Consider the following 23,238-nt stretch of genomic DNA (forward strand, 5'->3'; position numbering starts at 1 on the left):
GTGGGAGGGGATGATGGAGAGGAGAAGAAAGGGAAGAGAGAAAACCCAAGTCGGGATGGTAGCCAAAGCAGAGACCCTTGGAGGATAGGACATAGAAAGTAGAATTAGAGGGAGAATAGCTACATACAGATAGCATCTCAAAGTCTTGCAGGACTGTAGAGCATGACAGGAATTTATTTTATTTAAGGGGAGAGAAAGGAAGTAGAAGAGAAGAAAGGTACTGCTACCAATAAGGAAAAGAGTAACAGATGTGGGATTTATACACAAAAACAAATTTTGATTTCCTGGTTTAGCTAAGAACTAACCCTGTTTATCTGTGTACATATATAACCTACACAAAACCAGGGTATGAAATAGTTAAACAATATAATCTGAGTTGATACAGATAGGAGAGGTGTTTAATAATGCCCCGTAAGGTGTGAACCGATTCCATATTCCTATACAATGTGCACAGATATGTACGTTAAGACTTAGCTATAAATCAGGTAGGATTTATTAAATATGAAGGCACTGAGCTTTTGTTTAAAGAATCTAGAAGATATTGGGGTCCAAGCCCTCATTGGTGTTTGCAAGGCAAACGGGCTGTATTTCTGCCTTTTGCATACATAGCTCTTGGGTACATATCAATAAATCCACACTCCAAAGGAAATAAGACCCTACTAGGAGTCCTTTAAAAGAATGTTTATTACACTCTGTATAGTGGCTTCAACTCATTTGGTACAGACTAGATTAAAAGATGATAATAAAATTTAACTACTGCAGTTAGCATTCTGGGCAAGGGGAAATGATTTCACTGCCAAGATCTACCTTGCATCTCTCCAAGTGACTGCAAACCATCCTACCATTTCCCTAAGGATGTTTCATATTCAAGGTGAAACTGAGGGCCCATCTCTTTAATCTAGACTTTGGTTAGCACTTCATGTTTTTCAGAGGACCTTGGTGTGTAGTATCTCATGATTTGCAACTATACTAGAGGTAAAGATTCTCAGGGACCTTTGGTTACCTGAAACCAGAATGCTCCCTGGAACTTAGTGAGATCACCAGTGACTTAAGTTGAAAGTAATGCTGACACAAAGATTGCTTTGATATTTTGGTTTCATTTTAGAATATCTGTAATTTTGATTCCAATTTGAAATAGCTTAAGTTAGTTCATAGAATTTTTCAATTGAATTTGTTGTTTAGAAAATGAAATCTTAAAAACAAAATGTTTGTTCCAACTTTAATTATAAGCCCATGGAAGACCTGGAGAGTTTGCTCCCCAACAGCTCTCTCCCCTCCCAGCAGAACCTTGATTTTGTCTGATGACAAAGTGCCCAGCTCATGCTTACTCTAAGCTGATCACAAATTCTGTTCTTTTTGGTAAATACTTGATTCCCAGACTCCCTTGCAGCTAGGAGTGGTCATGTGACCCAGCTCTGACCAATGAGACCTAATGGAAAGTCTGTGGGGGCTTCTGAGGCAAAGTTTTTGCCTTCTAGATAAAAGGGATAGCTTTTATGATAGGGATGTCAATCATCTACCTCTAGTATTCTTATTAAGTGTAGATGATAAAAATCTATATTGTCTGAGTCAGAGATCAATAAATCCAGCCCCTCACTTGTTTTTACAAACACATTTTTGTTGGAAAACAGCTGTACCCATTTGTTCACATATTGTCTGGGGCTACTTTTGCACTCCAACAACAGAGTTGAGTAGTTGCAACAGAGGCCATATGGATCCCAAAACTAAAATATTTATCATCTGGCCCTTTGAGAAAAAGTTCACCAGCCCTTGGTCTGAGCCACGATTAGTTGAATCTTCTGTTATTTAGTAACTTAATGCATTTCTCAAATTGACATGAAGGCTGCAGTGACTAGTAGAATAAAACAAAAAATAAACAAATTAAACAGTATTATAGGCCAAAAATGGAGTGTACAGTGTATTCTAGAACTCTGCTCTGGATGGGTTAGGATAATGTGCTTTGTTCACCCCAGCAGGCAAGAGAGCCTTTCAGCACAGGGTCTCATGCTCTGTCCTGAGAACTCACCTGTTTGGTGTAAATAACAAACCATTGCCAACGACTGTCTTCACTATACTGAAATCTGAGCTCTAAGTTCTGGTTGAGAGTTCGCTGAGGTCCATCCATATCCAGCAGAGTTCCCTACAGAGGAAGAGAGATTATTTAATATTCAGTAGAAAATTAGGTGGCTATTATGTGCCAGGCAAAATATCAAAACAAGTGATACTGTGGCTCTTCCCAAGAAGCCAACAGTCTAGGAGGGGCTATGAAAGTAAGTCACCACAGTTTGCTATGTTAAGTATTACAAGGGAAGCAAACACAGGTCTATGGAAGGAAGTAGGATGGGCATGTAATCCAGACTAGGAGTGTAAAGGTAGGCTTCCTGAAGGGGGCTGGTATCTGAGCAGCAGCAGTAGAAAATTTCCAAGTTTGTTGTGGGTTTTTTGGGGTGGAGGGGTAGGGGTGGGGGCGGGGTTCTGGGGGCACAAGTGGTTCCTAGTAGAAGAAATAACAAGTGCAAATGCACCGAGGCAGGGGGGGACCTGGCGCACTGGAAATGTGGCAAGAGATCAAGTGTGGCGCCAAAGCCCAGGCTGCAAGACGTGTAGGGATGCGAGAGAAGAGGCAGCCTGGGGCCAGATCCTGAAACTCTGTAGGAAGCAGTTTTGAGTTTTGCTATACAGCCTCTATCCTCCTTTCTCCTCGTAATGGAGTCTCATGCCCGTGGGAGAACCTCTCCTCTGCTGTGGCCATCTAGGTAGGACTGTCAGGGAACGTTGCCCTCCTGGAGGGGGGACACACATTACCCAAGTTCAGGGCAATTGGACAAATACTCTCTATGCCCCTTATTTGATTCCAGAGTAGAGCGATCCAAAGAGCAGGTCCTGATAAAGAATTCCGGTTTCCTAGAAACCTTGAGCTCCTTTGGTTCTTGACTTTCCTAAGCCTCTGCTTCAGCCTTTCCTTTAAATCAGTGGGTTTTCACGTATCCCTCCAATAAATTCTCTCTCTCTTTTTTTTTTTTCCACTGGAGCCAGAAGTGTTGGTTTCTATTGCTGGCCACTAAAAAAAGCCCTAGCTGTTACAGGTTTTATAAGCTAAGTTAAGGAGTCTAAACTTCATCTTGAAGGCAGCAGGCATGCATGAACAGATTTTAAAAGCTGGATAATCACACAGATTTATATTTTAGAAATATTGATCTGAGAGCAGCAGGGTAAAATATGAACTGAAAAATAGCTGTTTTCAGATACCGAACAACAGATAATCCAGTTCTGTCAACCCAAGGAGAAGGAAAACACATGAGGTGAGCCCTATCGTTACCCAGCTCATTGCCTGGAGGAGTTTCCAGAATGCAGTGCAGGGAAGGAGACTCAAACCGAGCCCAGAGGTCTTGCTGAGTTGAGGAGAAGGAGATAAGAGTTTGAAGTTGAGTTTAGAATTTGTGGAGAAAAGGACCAAAGACAAGGACTGATACAGACAAAGAGCTTCCGAGAGCTCTTTTCAGATCTTTGGTTGAACAATGATCTGTGCCTGTGTGGAGAGGACCCTCATACACAGCAGGTGGATATATAAAATGGAGCAGACTATTTGGAAAACAGCCTAGAAGTTGCTCACAAAGTTAAACATAAAAATACCACTATGGTACTGGCAATTCCACTCCTAATCATATACCCAAGAGAAATGAGAGCCTATGTCCACATAAAAACTTGTACACAAATGTTCATAGCAACATAACTCATAACAACCAAAGATAGAAACAACCCAAATGTCCGTTAATGAATGAATGAATAAACAAAATTCGGTATAGCCATACAGCAAGATATTATTTGACCACGAAAAGGATAAAGTGTTGATACATGCTATGATAAGGTAATATGTGGAAATATTATGCTAAGTAAAGGAAGCCAGTCATAAAGATCATATATGATTCCATGAATAATGAAATATCCAGGGGTGCCTAGGTGCCTCAGTTGGCTAAGTGGCCAACTCTTCATTTTGACTCAGGTTACGATCTTGTGGTTTGTGAGATCAAGCCTCGCGTCAGGCTCTGTGCTGACAGCGTGGAGCCTGCTTGGGATTCTCTCTCTCCCTCTCTCTCTGCCCCTGCCCTACTCAGGTGCATGCGTGCGTATGTTCTTTCTCTCAAAATAAATAAATAAACTTAAAAATAATAATGAAATATTAAGAATGGGTCAATCTATCAGGACAAGCAGATTAGTCACTTCTTAGGGCTGGTAGAATGGGGACACAGATGTGAGCTAAGGGGCATGGGGGCTTCTTTTTGAGGTGATGAAAATACTCTAAAATTTATTATGGTGATGGATGTGAAACTCTGCGAACGTATGAAATTCCCCCGAATTGTACACTTGCATGGTATGTAGGTTATATCTTGATAAAGCGGTTACAAAGGAACACAATGACTGTGTGGTACCGGTGGAGGGACAGACACATACATCATAGAATACAATAGAGAACCCTGAAATAAGTCCACACACATGTGCCCAACTGATATCCGACAAAGGTGCAAAAGCAGTTCAGTTAAAGGACAGCCTTTGCAGCAAAAGGCGTCAGAGCAAGTGCCCTTCCGCAGGCAGGAAAGGGAACGTGGTTCTGAGTTTCACACCCTCTATGAAAACTAACTTAGAGTGAGTCATGGGCTTAAATGTATGACCTATAACTATAAAACCTTTAGGAAAAAAACACTAAGAAAAAAATCTTCAGGATCTAGGGTTTGGCAAAGAGTTCCTAGACTTGACACTGAAAAGCACGGTCTATAAAAGGAAAAAACTGATGAATTAGACTTCATCAAATTAAAAACTTTTGCTCTGCAAAAGTCCCTGTTAAGAGGATGAAAAACTACAGAGTGAGAGAAAATATTTGCAGGCCACATATCCAACAAAAGACTAGTATCTACAATGTATGAAATACTCTTAAAATAGCAGTAAAAAAACCCCACAACTCAATTAGAAAATAGGCAAAAGATATGAAAAACAAATTTCACCAAAGAAGATATACAGATGGCAAATAAGCACATGAAAAGACGGTCAACATTATCAGCCATGAGGGAAATGCAAATGAAAATCACAATGAAATATCATTACACACTAAAATAAAACCAGTGACATCAAATGCTGATGAGGACGCAGAGAAACAAGATGGCTCGTATATCACTGGTGGGAATGTAAATTTGCACAGACACCTTGAAAACTGTTCAGTCTTAAAAAAAACTAAACATGCAACTCCAATATAACCTAGCAGTTGCACTCCTGAGTTTACGCCAGAGGAATGGAGATTTGTGCTCCAAAACATATATACGAACATTTACACGAGCTTTATTCATAACAGCTAAAAACTGGAAACAACCAGATACGTTTTATTGGGTGAATGGTTAAATAAATCTCGTCCATTCCATACCATGGAATACTGCTCAGCAATAAAAAGAAACAAACTACTGATATAAACAACAATCTGAATGGGTTACCAAAGAATTACGCCAAGTAAAGAAAAGCCAGTCCTAAAGGCTACATGCCATATGATTCCATTACAGAACATTTTTAAGGGAATCAATTCCTTGTTTTTGTTTATATTTTTACATCCTAAATATAGTCAGTTCTTATTATTCACAGTAGTCGTGTTCTATGAAGCCACTGTACGTAGTGAAATACTGAACACTGAATCATTGTTCCAGGGGAAATACGGGGCCAGGTTCCTGCAAACGTGTGGCTACAACATTTTCATCTACTGATCAATACATAACTGTTTTATGAGTGTTTCTGTTTTTTAATAAAGAGCTTGATTGAGGTATACCTGATGTAAAAAAAAAAAAAAACAAACCACTGAACATGTTTAATATACACAATTTAATGAGTTTGGACATATGGGTACAGTCATGAAACCATCACCACAATCAAGGTAATGAATATATCCGTCACCTCCAAAGTTTTACCTAATACTCCCGAAATCACACAATTATAGAAATGGCAAACAGATCAGTGGTTTGTTGGGGCTAAGGAGAGGTGTGGTGAGAGAAAGTGGGTAGAGCTATAAAAGGCCGGCGTGAAGGGTTCTTGTGATGATGAAAATGTTCCAACTCTTGACTGTATCAATGCCAATATTGTGGTGTTGATACTGTACTGTAGTTTTGCAAGACGTAACAACTGGAGAAAAGTGGGGGGAAACTACCCAGGATCTCTGTACCATTTCTCACAACTGCATGCAAACCTACAATTACGTCAAAATTAAAAGTTTAAATGAAAAGATTCAACTGTTTAAAAGCAAAAATAATTATGGGGCGCCTGAGTGGCTCAATCAATTAAGCGTCCGACTTCAGCTCAGGTCATGATCTCATGGTTCGTGGGTTCGAGCCCCGTGTCGGGCTCTGTGCTGACAGCTCAGAGCCTGGAGCCTGCTTCAGATTCTGTGTCTCCCTCTCTCTCTGCCCCTCCCCTGCTCAAGCTCTGTCTCTCTCCCTCTCTCAAAAATAAACATTAAAAAAGTTTGAAAAATAAAAGCAAAAATAATTATAATGTAGCATGAGGTTATATATACATGTCAAAATAAAGTATGACAATATTACAAAAGGGGAAATAGAAGTAGACTATTGTAAGGTTTTTATACTTTGTGAAGTGGTATAATGATTAAAAGTAGAATGTAATAAGTTAAAAAAGTACTTTATAAACTCTAAAGTCACCATAAATAAATGAAAGGACATAGCTTAAAAATCATATATATATAAATGGAATCATAAAATACTTAGTTTCTTCAAAAGGTAGGAAAAGAGGGAAAAAACGGATAAAACTCAAAGCAATAGATAAACCCACAATTGCGTTTGAAGGTGTTAACCTTCTTCTTCTCTCAATAACTGACGGAACAAGTAGAAAATATATAAAGATGCAGGCGATTTAAACACTATCAACTGGTTGATCTAATTGACACTTCTAGAATATTCCACCCAATAGTGGCAGAATACACATACACACACTTTTCAACAGCACATGGAACGTTTACCAAGACAGACCAGATTCGGAGCCACAACACAAGTTCCCATCAATGTAAAAGACTGAAATCATATGCTGATAATGTCAAGATTGCTGGTTTGACATTTAGCGGGTGGTGGCTGAAGTCCTGTTTACCAAGATGGGGAACATAGGAGGAAGGTCTCTAGGATGGGCATGAGAGGGAAAGGGCGAGTCTGGTTTGGGGAAAGGCCGAGTTTGAGATGCCTGTGAGACAGCTGGTGAAGATGTCCAGAAGGCGTTAGGAAATAATGGACGTTTCGACAGGGACGTGGATAACTGCTTTCAGGGAAGACATAGAGGAAAGGGGGGGGGGGAGGAGAGGGAATTTTGAGAAGGAAGAAATGGTTGACAGAGTCAAATGCCACAGAGAGGTCTAGTATCGTGCCGGCTAAAAACTCCCCGTGGATTCCATGGATTTAGCAACTGGGGGTCACGGTTGCTCTAATAGTGTTTCACCTCTACTAGTTAATCTGGCTTCCCGCGTAAAGGGGATAATCCCACTCAGCTCACTGAGTTATTGCGAGAATTGAATTGAATACCAGATGTGGCAGCATCCGGGAGAGCACCCGGGACAAAGCAGGCACTCAATAAATCTGATCACAGGGTTTCTTCTGGGAGGAGACGGCAATGGCAGGATGATGCCAGGGATCCTTGAGAAGAGCTCTACTGGTCGGCGTCCAGTTTCCGAGGGTAAAGATCTCATCAGTACTGAGGATGTAGTGAGTACTCAATAAGCAGTAGTCATTGTTTCTATAGGCTGTATCACAAGAGCCACCCTTCTGGCAGTAGAGAAGCCTACTGCTGCAAAGTGGAGAGACAGGTGTCTCTACTGCTGTGGTTGGGACCCTCGTACCAGCCTGTTGACAGGTTTTACCTTAGGTGATGCTTAATATGGCTTAGATGCCAGCCCACTCAAGAGAGTGATACAAATGGCAGGCCTATGTCCCTAGTCCCAACTTTGTCACCCCCAAACACTAGGATCTTGAAACCACGGGTTGAGACTTTAAATCCTGGGGAAGGCAGAGCGCCAAGATACTTACGAGGAAAGTGACCTTCCAGCACTTCACTCTGCTCATCTGGAAGATGGTTTCCTGGGTCTGGTTATCAGGCAGGGTTATGCAGCAGCTGATCTCATCATTGCCGACGGAAAGGACGGCCCCACAGCCTGGTTCCGGGTAGTCACAGGTACAGGGATCCAGCTGCAAGTATCCATAGTGCCGTACCTCTTGGGACAGCTCCAAAAACTGCACGGGGTGGGCGGGGGCAGGTCGGAAGAAGCAAAAGACGACTTGAAAAAGGTAACAGCCTCATGCCGGAAGCTACTGCCATTCTAGGAGCACACATGGGACGGAGTCACCGTGAAAGCGCCTTTTTTTCTAGGGGCGCCTGGGTGGCGCAGTCGGTTAAGCGTCCGACTTCAGCCAGGTCACGATCTCACGGTCCGTGAGTTCGAGCCCCGCGTCAGGCTCTGGGCTGATGGCTCAGAGCCTGGAGCCTGTTTCCGATTCTGTGTCTCCCTCTCTCTGTCCCTCCCCCGTTCATGCTCTGTCTCTCTCTGTCCCACAAATAAAAAAAAAAAAAAAAAAAAAGCGCCTTTTTTTCTGGATGATACAAATGAAGACGGTGTCCCTTGTGCTCCCTGACATAATAAGGCCTGGGGAAGTTCACGGTGTGTCCCGCCAGGGCTGGGACCATTTCTGCCTCATTCACCATTGTTTCTCTTCTCCTGTTGCAGTGCTTGGTACATAGTGGGAGTGAAAATATTCAGGGAGTGAACGATGAATGGAGACGAATAGAGTGAACCAAATGAAGGAGTAGATATGATTCTATCTCAGCAGGTTACAACAGCAAAATACACAAAAAGTGTATATTTAAAATGCTGTTGGGGCACCTGGCTGGCTCAGTGCATACAGCATGTGATTCCTGATCTCAGGGTCTTGAGTTCAAGCCCCATGTTGGGTGTGGAGCCTCCTTAAAATTTTTTTTTGTTTTTAACTAAGCTGAGGTCTATGTAGGAAGAATTTTTGTAGGAAGTTTTTACAGTCTGCTCCATATGATGAATATATGAATTGTCAGAGGAAGAGATTTTGCGAATGGCAATGAAATGAGAGAGTGAGTCTGCTTTCTAAGTAGGGTTACAGACAGCCCCAAAGTGTCAAGGGAACACCTTTATGTGACTTTTAAGGTTTAGCTTTCCCTCTGCTTCTGACTTGGCTTAAGGACAGAGGATAGTTGCAGTTCACAAGTGTGGTCCAGGCACCCTGTCCTGACAACATCTATTCCTAGGACTTTTCATTTTTGTAACAAAGTGTTATTATTAACCACTGCTTTTAACTAAGCTGATATTAGCTTGAGGACCTCTCTCGATCTTGTTCTTCCAGCTTTCACCAGGGTCCTGCCTGATGTTGTGCGAGACGTGCGCTCAGAAAAAGCAGTTCTCACTTTAACATGTGGTCAAAGAAGAAAGAAGATCACTCAGTGACAACCTGGCACTTTCCAGATCCTTTTTTGAAGGGGGGCCAAGTCCCTTCAAGGACCACATGAAGCACTCTCTGATTAAGGTGAAATGTGCTGAGACATGAGCGGTGAGGGATAGCTGACTGTTCATATGAGATAGGAGACATACTTGAGGTTCCTGTCCCTTCCAGCCACATGTCCTCATACCAGCTCATTGTGCTGCATTTATTTGACTTAGAAGCTGCATGAAGTTGCCAGGCCTCCTCCCCTTGGGTCAGTGGGAGACATCAGAAATGACAGGTCCTGAGTAGACACATTGTGTGCGGGGAGGGGGGGGGGGCGGAGTTATCTTGTCACTGAGCAGAAAGAGCAGTTTCAAGCTCTTGCTACAATAGTTTCTTCTTTATTATATGATACAAGCCCTTATTGCTTGGTAACACCTTTAAAAACTTTTTTTAATAATCAGCTCTTGGCTGCGGTCTTCTAAAAGAGCGAAAGTATTTAAAAGTTAAGCTCCACAGGGCGCCTGGGTGGCTCAGTTGGTCAAGCATCCGATTTCGGCTCAGGTCATGATCTCCTGGTTACTGAGTCTGAGCCTCGTGTCAGGCTGTACGCTGACAGCGTGGAGCCTGCTTAGGATTCTCTCTCTCTCCCTCTCTCTCCTTCTCTCCCTCCCTCCCTCTTTCAAAATAAATAAACATTCAAAAAAATAATAACAGTTAAGCTCCATTTCTGTAGAAAGTCAGTGATGAATTCGTAAGCCATTCAAATGCTTGTTGGGATTTGTCATTCGAGAAGCAGGTAATGTTACTGACTTTATGAAAACTAAGAGAAATCTGCAAGGATTAGTTTTTTTAAAGAAAATTAGTTTCTTTAAGAAACTTACACCTGAAAAACATAATTTAACATACGTAACTGCAGAAGGTATGTCCACATATTTTCATTTAGATCAAGGGTCGGCAAACTTTTCTGTAAACAGCCATGTAGTAAACATTTTCAGTTTTGTGGGTATACAGTCTCCATTGTAACTACTTGCCTCTACAATTCTGGCACAAACGACAGGTTTAGACAGTACAAAAATGAACGAGCATGGCTGTGTGCCAATAAAACTTCATTTACAAAAACAGTGGTCCATGGGCTGTAGTTAGCCTATGATTTAGATCAATGAATTCCTCCTTTAAATTAATTCCACTCATTTGCAACTCCAGGTTTTCTTGCACATGTACATAAAGTAAAGCAATAGTTGTTACCACGATGGCTCTATTAGCAGGAGAAGAACATCACAAACACTTAAATAATGCCAGTTTGATGTCAGTATCCTTAGATGCTTCAAGAAAGTATCGGTTAAATTCATTTGAATCATGGTTCAGATTTTTTCATCTAATTCATACACTCAAAGTAAACTTTTTATTTTTTCATTAAAAAAATTGTTAATGTTTTTATTTATTTTTGAGAGAGAGAGACAGAGCACAAGCGGGGGGGGGGGGGGGGGGGGAGGCAGGGAGAGAGGGAGACACAGAACCCAAAGCAGGCTCCAGGCTCTGAGCTGTCAGAACAGAGCCTGATGTAGGGCTCACACCCATGAATTGTGAGATCACGACCTGAGCCAAAGTCAGATGCTCAACCTACTGAGCCACCCAGGTGCCCCGCTCAAAGTGAAGTTTTTTCAAGATGACTATGACAGATAATATAGTAAAATCAGGTAAAACACTCATCAGAGAGACGTAAAATGCGTTTTGTGTCAAAAATACGAATACAGATTTTGGTAGAGTATAGCACATGGTAAGCACAATATTCCTACTAAATCATTAAATCAAAAAGTTGATGGAACAGGAATGAATCTCAGTTAGAATCTCTAACTGTATCCAAAGTAGCTGATATATCCAATTATATCCAAATAATCTATCCTTCAAAATAAACACTGTAATTGTCAAAATTTACAAATACACAGAGAAATTGAACTCCAAACTTTTTGTGACAAAGCTGAGGTGGAATACCAAGGAAGGAAAATATTATATCGTGGAAGTATATGCTTTTCCCTTTTTTTTTTTTTCTTCTTTTCCTGCCTGTCAGTAAAATTCTCAAAATATCTGAGCTTTTGAAGAATTACTTTCTATAGCAATGTGGGTATAAATGAGGCCTCTAAATTTTAGTTGGACTTGGTTTGCACTCAGTGAGTGAATGTTGGCAAAGCCTAGAGAATAAAGAAGACAACACAATGAAGCAGGGTCCATTTCTTCTGTTAAAATATGCCGTTTGTCAGACTCGTCTCCCTGCTTGGGGACGGGGGGGAGTGTGAGTTGGTACCATCTTTAAGGAAGCTTTAGAAACAGACTGTTAGAAATATATTCTAAGAAATAATGGAGCATGTACTCAAAGACAGAGGATGCCGGCCGCAGTGCTCAGGGACCTTCAGCCAGGAACTGTACCAGGTGTTGGGAACACACAGGGTCTGTTTAAATTAGACACAGTCCTGGGCCTCATGGCGCTCACTGCCAAAGTGATTTATAGCAGCAAACACTGGAAATAACCTGATTTCCAATAATAAGAAATTGGTTAGCTAAATGACAACTATAAAACTCAATACTCTGTGGTCATTAAAAAGAATGCTGAGGGTCTATATTAACTTGGCAAAGGGTTCACCACAATATATCGTCTGTGCTTTTCAGAATCTTTAAAGAATAGAATGAGAAAAATTAATGATGGTGTTCTCGTTTTTTAAAAGACCCCCATGTTTAGCGGTTGATGGGTTTACAAATTAAGAAACAGCTCAATTCCAATATGTTTCTTTAACTCCCCTCCAAGGGATTTCTCTTGGTGCGATATTTGATCACCTTTGTTTGGTTGTCTTCTTTCTGGAGAGCCTCTAATTTCTGCCTCTGCGCCTGTGTGGGTTTGGCCCATTCTTGTTCAATGTCCTGTAGTGCCTTAAAGCGACAGAAGTTGTAAGATTAGCAACCTTAGCAGAAGTGAGCTAATCTGACAAAAACACACTCATGTATGAAAGGCTATAAAAACAGAGCCAAGTGGACATATATAAGGATTTAGCATGTTATAGAGCTGACTGTTAAATTAGTGGGTGGAGGAAGAGATTGTTCAATGGTTTGGGGACAGCTGGCCACACTTGGGAGAGAAAATAAAAGTTAGCCTCTTTCCCCACACCACCCAATCAAACAAATCCAGATAAAGATTTAAATGTTTAAAAAAAAAAAAAGATTCAGGAAAAGAAATCTGATGCTGAGGTAAGGATTATATTTTTAAGATACAGAATCAAAGTGTCATAACAAAGGAAAATATAATTACATGAAAATATAAAACTTCTATGCATAGAAACCATCAAGAACAAAACTAAGAAGCAAATGGCAAACCAGAGAATATGACCGCATCATATGTGGAAAAGAGTTGATATTTATATAAAGCAATAGGAAAAATGTAAATATCCCCAACAAGAAAATGGACAAAGAATATGAATCGGCAACTGACAAAAAGGAATTCCAAATTCCAAATCTATATTCAACCTCACTAGTAATCGGTAATTTTTTTTTTTTTTTTTTTTTTTTTTTGCCTCTCAACTTGGCAAAGACTAAAAATATATATATAATATTCAGGGCTGGCAAAGATTTGGGGAAACCGGAAATTCCATGTAGAGCCGATGGGATTTAAATTGGTACCATTAGCCTGTGTTGCTTTTATTTATCAGGCTTTCAGAAAGTTTTCCATTGGTCTTCAGTTAGCCTGTTAACCTCTCAAGAGAAAACCTTGAGTCCTTCCCCTCAGTGTATCTTGTCCAAGGTCTTACATACAGCAAACATTTAATAATTCTTTGCCAATAGTCAGGCACTCATTTATACCTTGGTCTGAATGTAAGTCTCTGTGCTCCACTTGTTATGCCTGATCTCCATCAGGAGAATGAAAAGATGAGTAAAGTTTTGATTTTGCTGTTTAGGTTGGGGGACAAGGAAATGGGTTTAGAGAAGAGAAGAAAAATAACAAATATTTGTTGAGAACCTGTTTTAGATAGGTTCTCTCAGCTTTGCAAATTATCTGTGGGATAGGAACATTCCCCTCATCCTATAGATGGGTAAATTGAGGTCCAGAGAGGTTATGGCTTTCGAGACAACCCAGCAATAAGTGGCACGAGTTGGGTTAAAACCCTGATTTGGCGACTGTACACTCCTCTCTATGCCCAAGCTACTGAATTCTCAGTATGTAGGCGGCTATGCACACCAAGACTTACCCCTGGTCACCAACTATTCTCAAAACTGGACCTAGACATCTAGAACCTTTCCTTTCCTGAATTCTGCTTGATGTTAGAGCCCTGTAAGGACTCGGCAGTGTTATCACTCAGCAGTGATATCAAAGAGAAAGTATAGCTAAATAAAGAAGGTAAACAGCAATCATGACAGTAAGTACTAGCTGAAGATATGTCATTTGCCATTAGGGGACCTGGGACTCTCAGATACAGAGATTTAAATGTCCTGCATCAGCAGGAACAGAACTACTTTTGTTTCACTACCTTTGAAAAGATTTGACCCTGATTATGGGCTCGCGAGTCATCGAATACATCACATACAGTATCTCACTCTAACCATGAGAGAATCCAATTCAGACAAATGGCTCTACTCAGTTCTATGGCTCCCCAAAGACTGGCTGCTGGAAACTTATGTGGAACCTATTTTTAAAAATCAAGTGAAATCACCTAAGCCATGGATTTCATGAGCTTCAATCACACATGCCCCAGCACCCCCTGCAGAGGGTATAGCAGTGAGAAGTGGGGAGCAAGGCATGTACCGGGCTCTAGCTGGCTGAGGCATGGCACAGCTAGGCCAAGGCTGTGTGAGTAGACCGGGCCATGTGCAAGGGCACCAGGCTGTGACGGTCTGGGGAAGCTAACGGTCAGCCCATGTTCCCTTCACCAAGCCATGAGCCCCATTACGGGGTTAGCCTGCCTAGAGCAAGGGACACCTTGTTCTAATTTGCACAAAGTTACCACATAGGCCAGTGGTGCTGACATGCAGGCCCAGAATTGACCAAGCCTCGGTATTTTTTAGAAAACCCAGACATTTATACTTTTATATACCACCTTCCATTTTGTTAATACTACTCAAATTTAAAATAAAAGAAGGGAAACAGTGTGGGAGTCCAATTGACTCCTGGGACATCCATCCATGGGGCACAGTTGCTTCAGAACAATCAAAAGCGTTTCCCTTAATAATTATGATGGCACTGTTATTTATCAGAAGAACTCATAAGAACTTTCTGCATTAATTTTTTTAAAGGATGATTGCTTCTCACATATTCACATATCCTAAGCTCCCAGGACAGTCTCTGCCCTGGGCCATTTAGAGTCTAGTTAGGCAAATACATATGTAAATGATATTTACATGGCTGGGTGAGTAGCACCCTTAATGGAGGGTACAAACAAGTACCTCAGGAGCAGAGAGGGAGGAAGGGATTTTCTTTCGAGGGGAGCTGAGAAAAGTTTCCCCCAAAGAGGCAGCAGTTACGGTCCTGACTCCCCGGAGCTGACTTCTCGGTACCCCCACTTGGATTCAGTAATAACAATGGTGATGATAATGGCACAGATAATCATAACATCAACTATAATTTTTTGAAGACTTTGCAAGCGAAGAGCTGTGGTTTGAATAACAGTCTAGTAAAGCTGAGAGAAAACTTAGAAACCGTTCCTTCCGTCTCATCGCTTAACAGGGGGACATTGTAGTTCAAAGTTCGGAAGGGTGAAGCGGCAGGCCCGAGGTCACGCAGAGAGACAGCCAGTGACAGAGCAAGGGACAGAATGCATTTTCAAAACTGCTATTCGTGTGCTTTTCAGGAAGCCATCTTTTTTCCCAGCTATCAGCAGAGGAAACACCGTCCATTTCTCTCTGGTTTACAACTCCTCGTTGAAGACAGATACGATGCCTACGGTGATGCTGGAGGTTCCTTCTTCTCACCACCAGGCCAGAAAGACTATTTCCCACCAGAACAATATCAGAATTAGGCGATGCATCCTCCACCAAGGACGGGATATCAAACAGACCAGATGCAACCAATAATGCACTATAATAGCAAGGGTGTGACGGCGATGAGCCTCGGTAAACGAGTAAAATGGTAAAGTATGGTCCCATTCACACAACATGATTTTAATTACACTCAGCATGATTATACATGGGTCCAAGTATGATGAGAAATGAACTCAAAACTAGCCATGAAACTACAATGGTGACCATTGCACATCCAATGTGTGATGTTTTGATTTGCCTCCTTAGAATTTCGGAGAGCTTTGAGAAGATGATTTATTAGATTGCCTTGGCCTGTTAAAAAGTCACATAAGGAGAAATGGGCAGTTAGGCTGTGACTCCTTATCTGACATGCTGGCTGCTGGGCTCCCTGTGACTGCTCGGTCACCCACCCAGGTGCTTTGCCCTGTGCTGAAAAAGCCAAGGTCCCTGCATGGGGCTGGTGGTCTAGTGGGGGAGATATAGACACAAGTGATGCTCTAGCTTGTCCAATTGAAGACCTCATTGATTCTGATATCATGATTTTGTGAGACACTAAGGAAAAACACTGCCAGTTAAGTTATGACACAGGGCCTTGTGAGAGTTGTGCACGGTGCATGAACCGGCCATGCTGATCTTCCCCGGCTGGTCATTGCTTTTATTTCTTCTGAGGCATTTGGTGATTCCTCTGGCCTTTAGCTGTTCTTCTTGGCCTGTGCCAGGCAGTCCTTTTGCATAGAGCTTAGTGAAAAACTGAGCAGTTCCCTCTCCCTGGGCACGTAAAGCCCCTGGTGGTTGCTTTATAAGAAAATTTGGAAGTGTGGTCATTTCTGGCTTTATGAATATAAAGGGGAAAACTGCCACTCTGTCTTTGCCTCTCTGTGTAAGTGATAACTCCCATTCCATGAAGAATCATAGTATATGTAGTGGCAGGGGGCTGGTGAGGCAGGAGAACTGAGGTGGGGGGTAAAGGAGAGGTATCACAGAGGCAGCATCTGTGACCGCCCCACCACGTAGCAGAACCTTCACCACTGAATCAGGGAAGGGAAAGGAGGCCAGGGGTGCCTGGGTGGCTCAGTCAGTTAAGTGTCCGACTTTGGCTCAGGCCATGATCTTGAGGTTCGTGGGTTCGAGCCCCACGTCGGACTCTGTGCTGACAGCTCACAGAGCCTGGAGCCTGCTTCGGATTCTGTGTCTCCCTCTGTCTGCCCCTCCCCGGCTCATACTCTGTTTCTCTCTCAAAAATAAATAAACCTTAAAAAAAAAAAAAAAAAAAAAAAAGGAGGCCAAACTCTCAAACTCTCAATGTACTTTCTGGGGGTTAGGGGGTAGGGGTAGGCAGGACCACCAACATAATCTGCAGGGCCTAATGCAAAATGAAAATGTGAGGTCTCTTGTTCCAAAATTAAGGATCAAGATGGCAACAGCAAAATATTAAACAATTGTGGGGTTCTTCTGAGCAGGCTATGTGCCCATGAAGCAGGCCCTGGAGGCAAGTATGCTACTCGTTGGCTCAGGTAAAAAGAAGATTATGCTAAAATGAGATGGGAACACATGTGGCTTTAGATTATCAGGGACAACCTTTCTAGACTCATGTAAATTGGCCTAGAAAACTCAGAGAGGTGGTTAAAATGGAGGTAGAATTTTTTTTCTTTCTAAATTCTATTTCTTAAAAAAAATTTTTTTACTGTAGTAAAATATATATAACATTTGTCGTTTTCACCACTTTTTTATTTAAAAAATTTTTTAAATGCTTATTTATTTTTTGAGAGAGAGAGAGAGAGAGAGAGAGAGAGAGAGAGACAGTGTGAGTGGGGGAGGGGCAGAGAGCGGGAGGGAGACACAGAATCCAAAGCAGGCTCCAGGCTCCGAGCTGTCAGCACAGAGCCCGACATGGGGCTCGAACCCACGAACCGTGAGATCATGACCTGAGCCAAAGTCAGACGCTTAACTGAGCCACCCAGGCGCCCCTCATTTTAACCATTTTTAAGTGTACAATTCAGTGGCACTAAAAACACTCATAAAGTTGTGTAACCATGAACACTCTCATACCTACCTTTTTAGCATCCCTAGCAAAAAGTCTGTACCCATTAAACAGTAACTCCCTGCCGCCGAGCCCCTAATAACTTCTATTGTACTTTCTGTCTCTGTGAATTTGCCTATTCTAGTTATGGAGGTAGAATTCTTTTTTTTTTTTTTTTTTTTTTAATTTTTTTTTTTTTTAACGTTTATTTATTTTTGGGACAGAGAGAAACAGAGCATGAACGGGGGAGGGGCAGAGAGAGGGGGAGACACAGAATCGGAAGCAGGCTCCAGGCTCCGAGCCATCAGCCCAGAGCCTGACGCGGGGCTCGAACTCACGGACTGTGAGATCGTGACCTGAGCTGAAGTCGGATGTTTAACCGACTGAGCCACCCAGGCGCCCCAAGAATTCTTAACTATTACAATTTTTTTTTAATGGTTTCCATCCCAAATGGTCGATAACACATGGTGTTTTGAGAGTCCTCGGTCACCCTTACCTGCATATGGATCAAATCTACGGCTGCTGTGCAGTCCATCAGCATGGAGTCGAGGGATGGGTCCATGTACCTGCGTAATTCAGGAGCATTAAGTTCATTCATATGACACAGCCGATGGGCACACCTGGGAGCACATGCTCTCTGAGGTGGTGGCCCCCTATGCTTTAAACGAGCCCCCACTGGGGCACCTGGGTGGCTCGGTTGGGTGAGCATCTGACTTCAGCTCAGGTCATGATCTCACGGTTCATGAGTTTGAGCCCCGCGTTGGGCTCTCTGTTGTCAGCACTGAGCCTGCCTTGGGATCCTCTGTCTTCCTCTCTCTCTCTGCCCCTCCCCCCTCCTCTCTCAAAAATAAATAAACATTGGGGCGCCTGGGTGGCTCAGTCAGTTAAGCGGCCGACTTCGGCTCAGGTCACGATCTCACGGTCCGTGAGTTCGAGCCCCGCGTCGGGCTCTGTGCTGACTGCTCAGAGCCTGGAGCCTGTTTCAGATTCTGTGTCTCCCTCTCTCTCTGACCCTCCCCTGTTCATGCTCTGTCTCTCTCTGTCTCAAAAATAAATAAACGTTAAAAAAAAGTTTGAAAAAAAATAATAAACATTAAAAAAATATTTAAACGAGCCCCCCTTTCTAACAGCCCTCTACTCACCTAGCTTTTTCTGTCTCCTACTTTCTTTACACTGTAAGCTCTTGTCTGGCGGGCTCTGAGAGTAAGGTGGCAAACAATAAAGCTGTGGGAGAATGGCCCACGGCCCTGTTCACACTCGCCCCGCTGTCGGGCCCCAAGTGCGGATGCCCTTTCCCCACCCCATAGTACCTGGTGTCGCCGTTGCCCCAAACCCACACCTGCATCACCACCCTGTACCCAGGCTGCTCTCATCTGTCGCCCAAACTGCTCCCTTTGTCAGGCCCTCTGCGTCAGCCCCGTCCCCTCAATCCCAGGCTCTGCGTTCTAACCTGAGGGCTCTTTCCTGAGTAGCCTGTGGACTGTCGTGGTCCCAGGAGTTAGATCATTCATCTTGCTCCCTTCCACGGCCCGGCCCGTCAGGGGACACCTAGCTTTCATTTCCAGCTCCGTCTCTTACCCACCTTCCTCCGTCTCACTCGACATCCAACCATGTTTTCTCTCCTCTCCTCTGCCTGGAAGACCAGTGCCCTTACCAGCTTCCGTCCCTGCCTCATCTGCCTCTCCTGGGCTCCTCGTGTCCCCCCTCCAGTCCCCACTCCCCACGGTTTCCACTTCATCCTCTATGCTTCCTTAGCACTCCGAAGTCATCCTGACCACTGCTCTCATCAAGTTGATCTTAGCGCCAGGTACACAGGGGCTGTGTCCTATTTGGAGTTGCCACTCTGCAAAGTGACTTGCAAACAGCAGGGCTCCGTGTCTGTCTAATGGGCCTAGAATCGTCAGGCTAAACTGAAATCATAGTTCCTGTATGAGCACAGGAGCTGCTAAGAATTGATAGAAACGGTCCAGAAAGGGTGCACCACAGCTGGTCTAAACCAACCTGAGGGCAGAGGTAAGCCGAATCACTGAACTTACGAGAGTGTGGTTAAGAGACCAATGGGATTGGCATGGACTAGGAAAGGAGGAAAATGGTACTTGAAGGTCACCTTCCTCCTGGGGGGGTGGGGAGAAGCATGCGCAGTTATGTCCGATGTAGCTCATTTGCCCACGCGGCGTAGGCACCCTGTTCTCCGTGACTGACAATAGCAACTGTTGCATCCGAGCTAGAGAGCCCCCGGACCCAGCCCACACTTGGGGCTCTGAGAGGCCAGGGCAGCCTCCCTCTGGTCTGGAAGGAACCGTACCATAATTGGAGAGGTGCACCAGAGAATTCACAGACAGAAAAATCCCTAAAACTCTGGCTAATGTTTGCTGGAATGCGTCACCTGCTGGGAATCCCACAGCTCCCGGCAGCCAAGCTGGCCTCCCTGCTCCCACTCAGACTTTTCCTGGACAGATGACCAGGTCCCTTCAGGATCCTACTCCAGGCTCTTCCCCTCGGGTGACCTGACCCTCAGCTCTAACAGCTGGAGTGGGAGCCTCCTTCCTTCCCAGTTCCCATTAGCAAAGGCCATCTGCCTGGATCCGAGATGCTGGTGTGTGAGTGACATTTTATCTTACGCTGATGATCTACTATATGCCTATTTTTTTTTAAGTTGTATTTATTTATTTTGAGAGAGCAAGAGAAAGCGTGAGCACAGGAGGGGCAGAGAGAGAGGGAGGGAGAGAATCCCAAGCAGGCTCTGTACTGTCCGTGCAGAGCCCAACATCGGGCTTGATCTCAAGAACCACCAGATCATGACCTGAGCTGAAACCAAGAGTCAGAAGTTTAACCGACTGAGCCCCCCAGGTGCCCATAGAATATACCTATTTAATGAAGACCTGGGCAAAACCCAATTACCAATTAAGGCTTCAAGGTAAGGGACAGAGTCCTCAGGTCTCCTTTGATCTCAAGTTCTCTGGAGAGTCCATGAGCAAAGCAGTCTAAGCCTCAGGGATTCCTGCTGTTATTGTTATTATAATTATTATTATCTTCAATATAACAGTAAGAAACAAGACCAAAATTTGTTGAGCATGTGGGATGACTTTATTTAACCCTCACACTAATCATATGAGCTAGACTCCTGTTATTATTCCCGTTTTACTGAGGCTTAGTGAGCTTGAGTAACTTGGCTAAGGTTATTCAGCTACCCAGTGAGTTGGTTGGGATTTAGACTCACATACTCTGACCCTAGGAACGACCATGCTCAGCCACTTGTTACACTAATCAGCTTCTAGAAGAACAGCTACTCTAGAAACACCTAGATGGAACTGCTAAGGGTTTTTCCTTTTCACCTTTTTACGGTTCCATCCCACAGATTTTGACAGTTTCTCAGAATACTTTTGAATAGCAGTAGATGAACTTCTAGCCCTGCCAGGAATGTCCTTCCAAAATTCAAAACCACAGACTGGCGCTGTAAACAAGGCATCATGAGGTCAAGATAACTACTATTCCTAGATTACAAAATGCCTTTCTTTAATACTCTCTGTGCTCAGATTACAGAATAGCTGGGCTGGGAGAGAGTAAACCAAAGAAGCAACCCAATACAGCCATGGTAATGAACACTGGAGACTACAGATTGTAGGATATATGTGGGGCGGGGTGGGGTGAGAGAAGTGTCCTGCTTCTTGTTATTTTCTGTTCGTTCGCTTTCCATAGGGCTTCTTGTTTCTGGGGGAAAGGATAGTATTTTCTGCAAGGTGTTCAGTCAGTCTACGAACATGGCTGGCCCTGGTTTATACGCATTTGTTATTGGAATCCTTTAAGAATGTAAGCCAAATACTTAAGAGTTCAAATTCACTGCAAGTTGTCGGAGTCCACCCTTTGCCCTTAGGGAACACCACAGTGCAACAGATGAATCGCACCTATTTGTAATCATCAATAAATTCCTTCAATTAGTACAGTTGATAATCCATTCCAAAGCAAGCCCGTGACCTGCCATTCCTCATAATTCCTGCTTTGATTCCCACCCCAACAGCACTTGCTTTTCAAGACTTACCTTCAGGGCCACCATCCTCGTGACAATATCCCTCAAGTACTTACTGGAGACCAGTGGGAGTTATCTTCAACATCGCATTCTTTAGGACAAATATTCTGGTTCATTCCCCACTCTCCCTTCTTTATTGCTTTCCTCTCAACCTTCCGCAAGCTCCTGGTCCCTCTCTAGCTGTTAGGTGGTGAGCTGATACGGTGAGACCGACAAAATCTCAACGGGAACCGAAAACATCCTCAAATACCTACCATCACCGCAAATGCTTACCACTTCCGGAGTCCAACCTTGCAGTTTTCCATTCCAGCACTTCTGAGACTCACATAAGGGAGTTCAAAGTCCGCCAGTTTTTTCATGACTAGAGAAAGGGGAAAGGGAGTCTTCCTGGTTGAAACGGCACAAACAGTTTACATACAGAGGCTTCGAAATGAGAAAATAAAGCGTTGCCATTGGAAAGAATAAAATCACCCTGATCACATTCTCTCGCATTTGTATGTAATTTTTCACTTTCTGAAATTCATCCAAATGATAAATAGCATTTCACCCTCATAAAACAGCAGCACCGTTGGTAGGGGGTACTTTCCGCTGCAATACAGATGAAGAAACCGAGTTCCAGAGAGGTCTAGTGCCTTCGCCAGCACACCACAGATCTTAGTGGTGAAGCCAACACACAAACCCCTTAACTTCCCACTCAAAACCACTTCCCTGCAGCTTCTTGAGAACATGTGTAAATGGCATTCAGATAATTGATACCATTTCACAACTAAATAGCTTGTAATATCTAGAAATGGACTGTAGAGGAAAGCAAAAGCCATGTGGACCACACTGTCGTCTTTCACTAACTCCTTACGTTTTTTAAGAATCTGAGAACTTATTTATGGCATCCACATTTTATAGCAAACATTCCTTAACGAGGAGAAGCGATAGCGTGATGGGATGTCCTGACATCCAAAGTCCAGCACTCCAGAGGGAGGCCGGGGCATGGCTGGTGGCCAGCAGCCAGGCCATAAGGGTAAAGGTGAGACAGACATTAGGACTGGGACCAGGGCAGGCACAAGACCAAGTGCAGTTACTGGTAAGGGCCTGACATCTTGCTGTGGTCCATGCTAGCTTTCTGGAGTGGCTCATCCCCAGCTCACCCTGAACACAGACACAACCACCCATCCCCCAACTTTTGATCCAGGGACTACTGAGAACAGTAGTAGGGACCACGCATCGCCCCTACTCGGCGGTATCTCCTGCATCCCCTGGGCTGAGCACGTGCCCACACCTGCCCAACCCCATCTCCCGGCTGCCCTGCATTCCTTCTTTCCTTACCAGAGAGCTTGCCCTCTTTGCGAAACCGAATGAGAAAGAGGCCAAAGTAGCCCAAGAGCTCCTGACACATTCCAATTTTGTGTGACACCACCTTGAGAAATAAACAAAGACAAGAAAAGGGTGGGGGGGGGGGAGTTGGGAGAGTGTCTGCCATGCTTACCATGATATGCAGAATTTGAAATTGCCTGTAGGGGTGCCTGGGTGGCTCAGTCGGTTGGGCGTCCGACTTCGGCTCAGGTCATGATCTCGTGGTCCGTGAGTTCGAGCCCCGCATCGGGCTCTGGGCTGACAGCTCAGAGCCTGGAGCCTGTCTCAGATTCTGTGTCTCCCTCTCTCTCTGACCCTCCCCTGCTCATGCTCTGTCTCCCTCTGTCTCAAAAATAAATAAATGTTAA

General features: G+C 43.6%; 2 protein-coding genes across 4 annotated transcripts in view; one reads left to right on the forward strand and one right to left on the reverse strand.

Annotated features, from left to right (window-relative positions):
- The window catches only part of LOC128775281 (translation initiation factor IF-2-like), a 31,672-nt gene extending 21,293 nt beyond the window's left edge, over positions 1-10,379 (forward strand). Inside the window, exon 2 of the mRNA XM_053896163.1 lies at positions 9,399-10,379. The gene's annotated coding sequence lies outside the window, so the exon portion shown is untranslated. The remainder of the gene's footprint in view (positions 1-9,398) is intronic.
- SNX31 (sorting nexin 31) overlaps positions 1-23,238 on the reverse strand; it is a 70,057-nt gene that overhangs the window by 10,672 nt on the left and 36,147 nt on the right. For 2 of the 3 annotated variants that reach the window (XM_019467978.2, XM_019467977.2), the window contains exons 6-11: positions 22,844-22,934; positions 21,797-21,884; positions 17,993-18,062; positions 12,309-12,401; positions 8,058-8,261; positions 2,027-2,140 (exon numbers count right to left, since the gene is read on the reverse strand). In XM_019467978.2, coding sequence (XP_019323523.2) covers positions 2,027-2,140; positions 8,058-8,261; positions 12,309-12,401; positions 17,993-18,062; positions 21,797-21,884; positions 22,844-22,934 — 660 coding nt within the window. The remainder of the gene's footprint in view (positions 1-2,026; positions 2,141-8,057; positions 8,262-12,308; positions 12,402-17,992; positions 18,063-21,796; positions 21,885-22,843; positions 22,935-23,238) is intronic. The other variant, XM_019467979.2, reaches the window with a different exon arrangement.

The sequence above is a fragment of the Panthera pardus genome, unplaced genomic scaffold (assembly GCF_024362965.1).
Source record: "Panthera pardus isolate Hobbes unplaced genomic scaffold, ASM2436296v1 HiC_scaffold_7, whole genome shotgun sequence".
NCBI classification, from domain to species: Eukaryota; Metazoa; Chordata; class Mammalia; order Carnivora; family Felidae; genus Panthera; species Panthera pardus.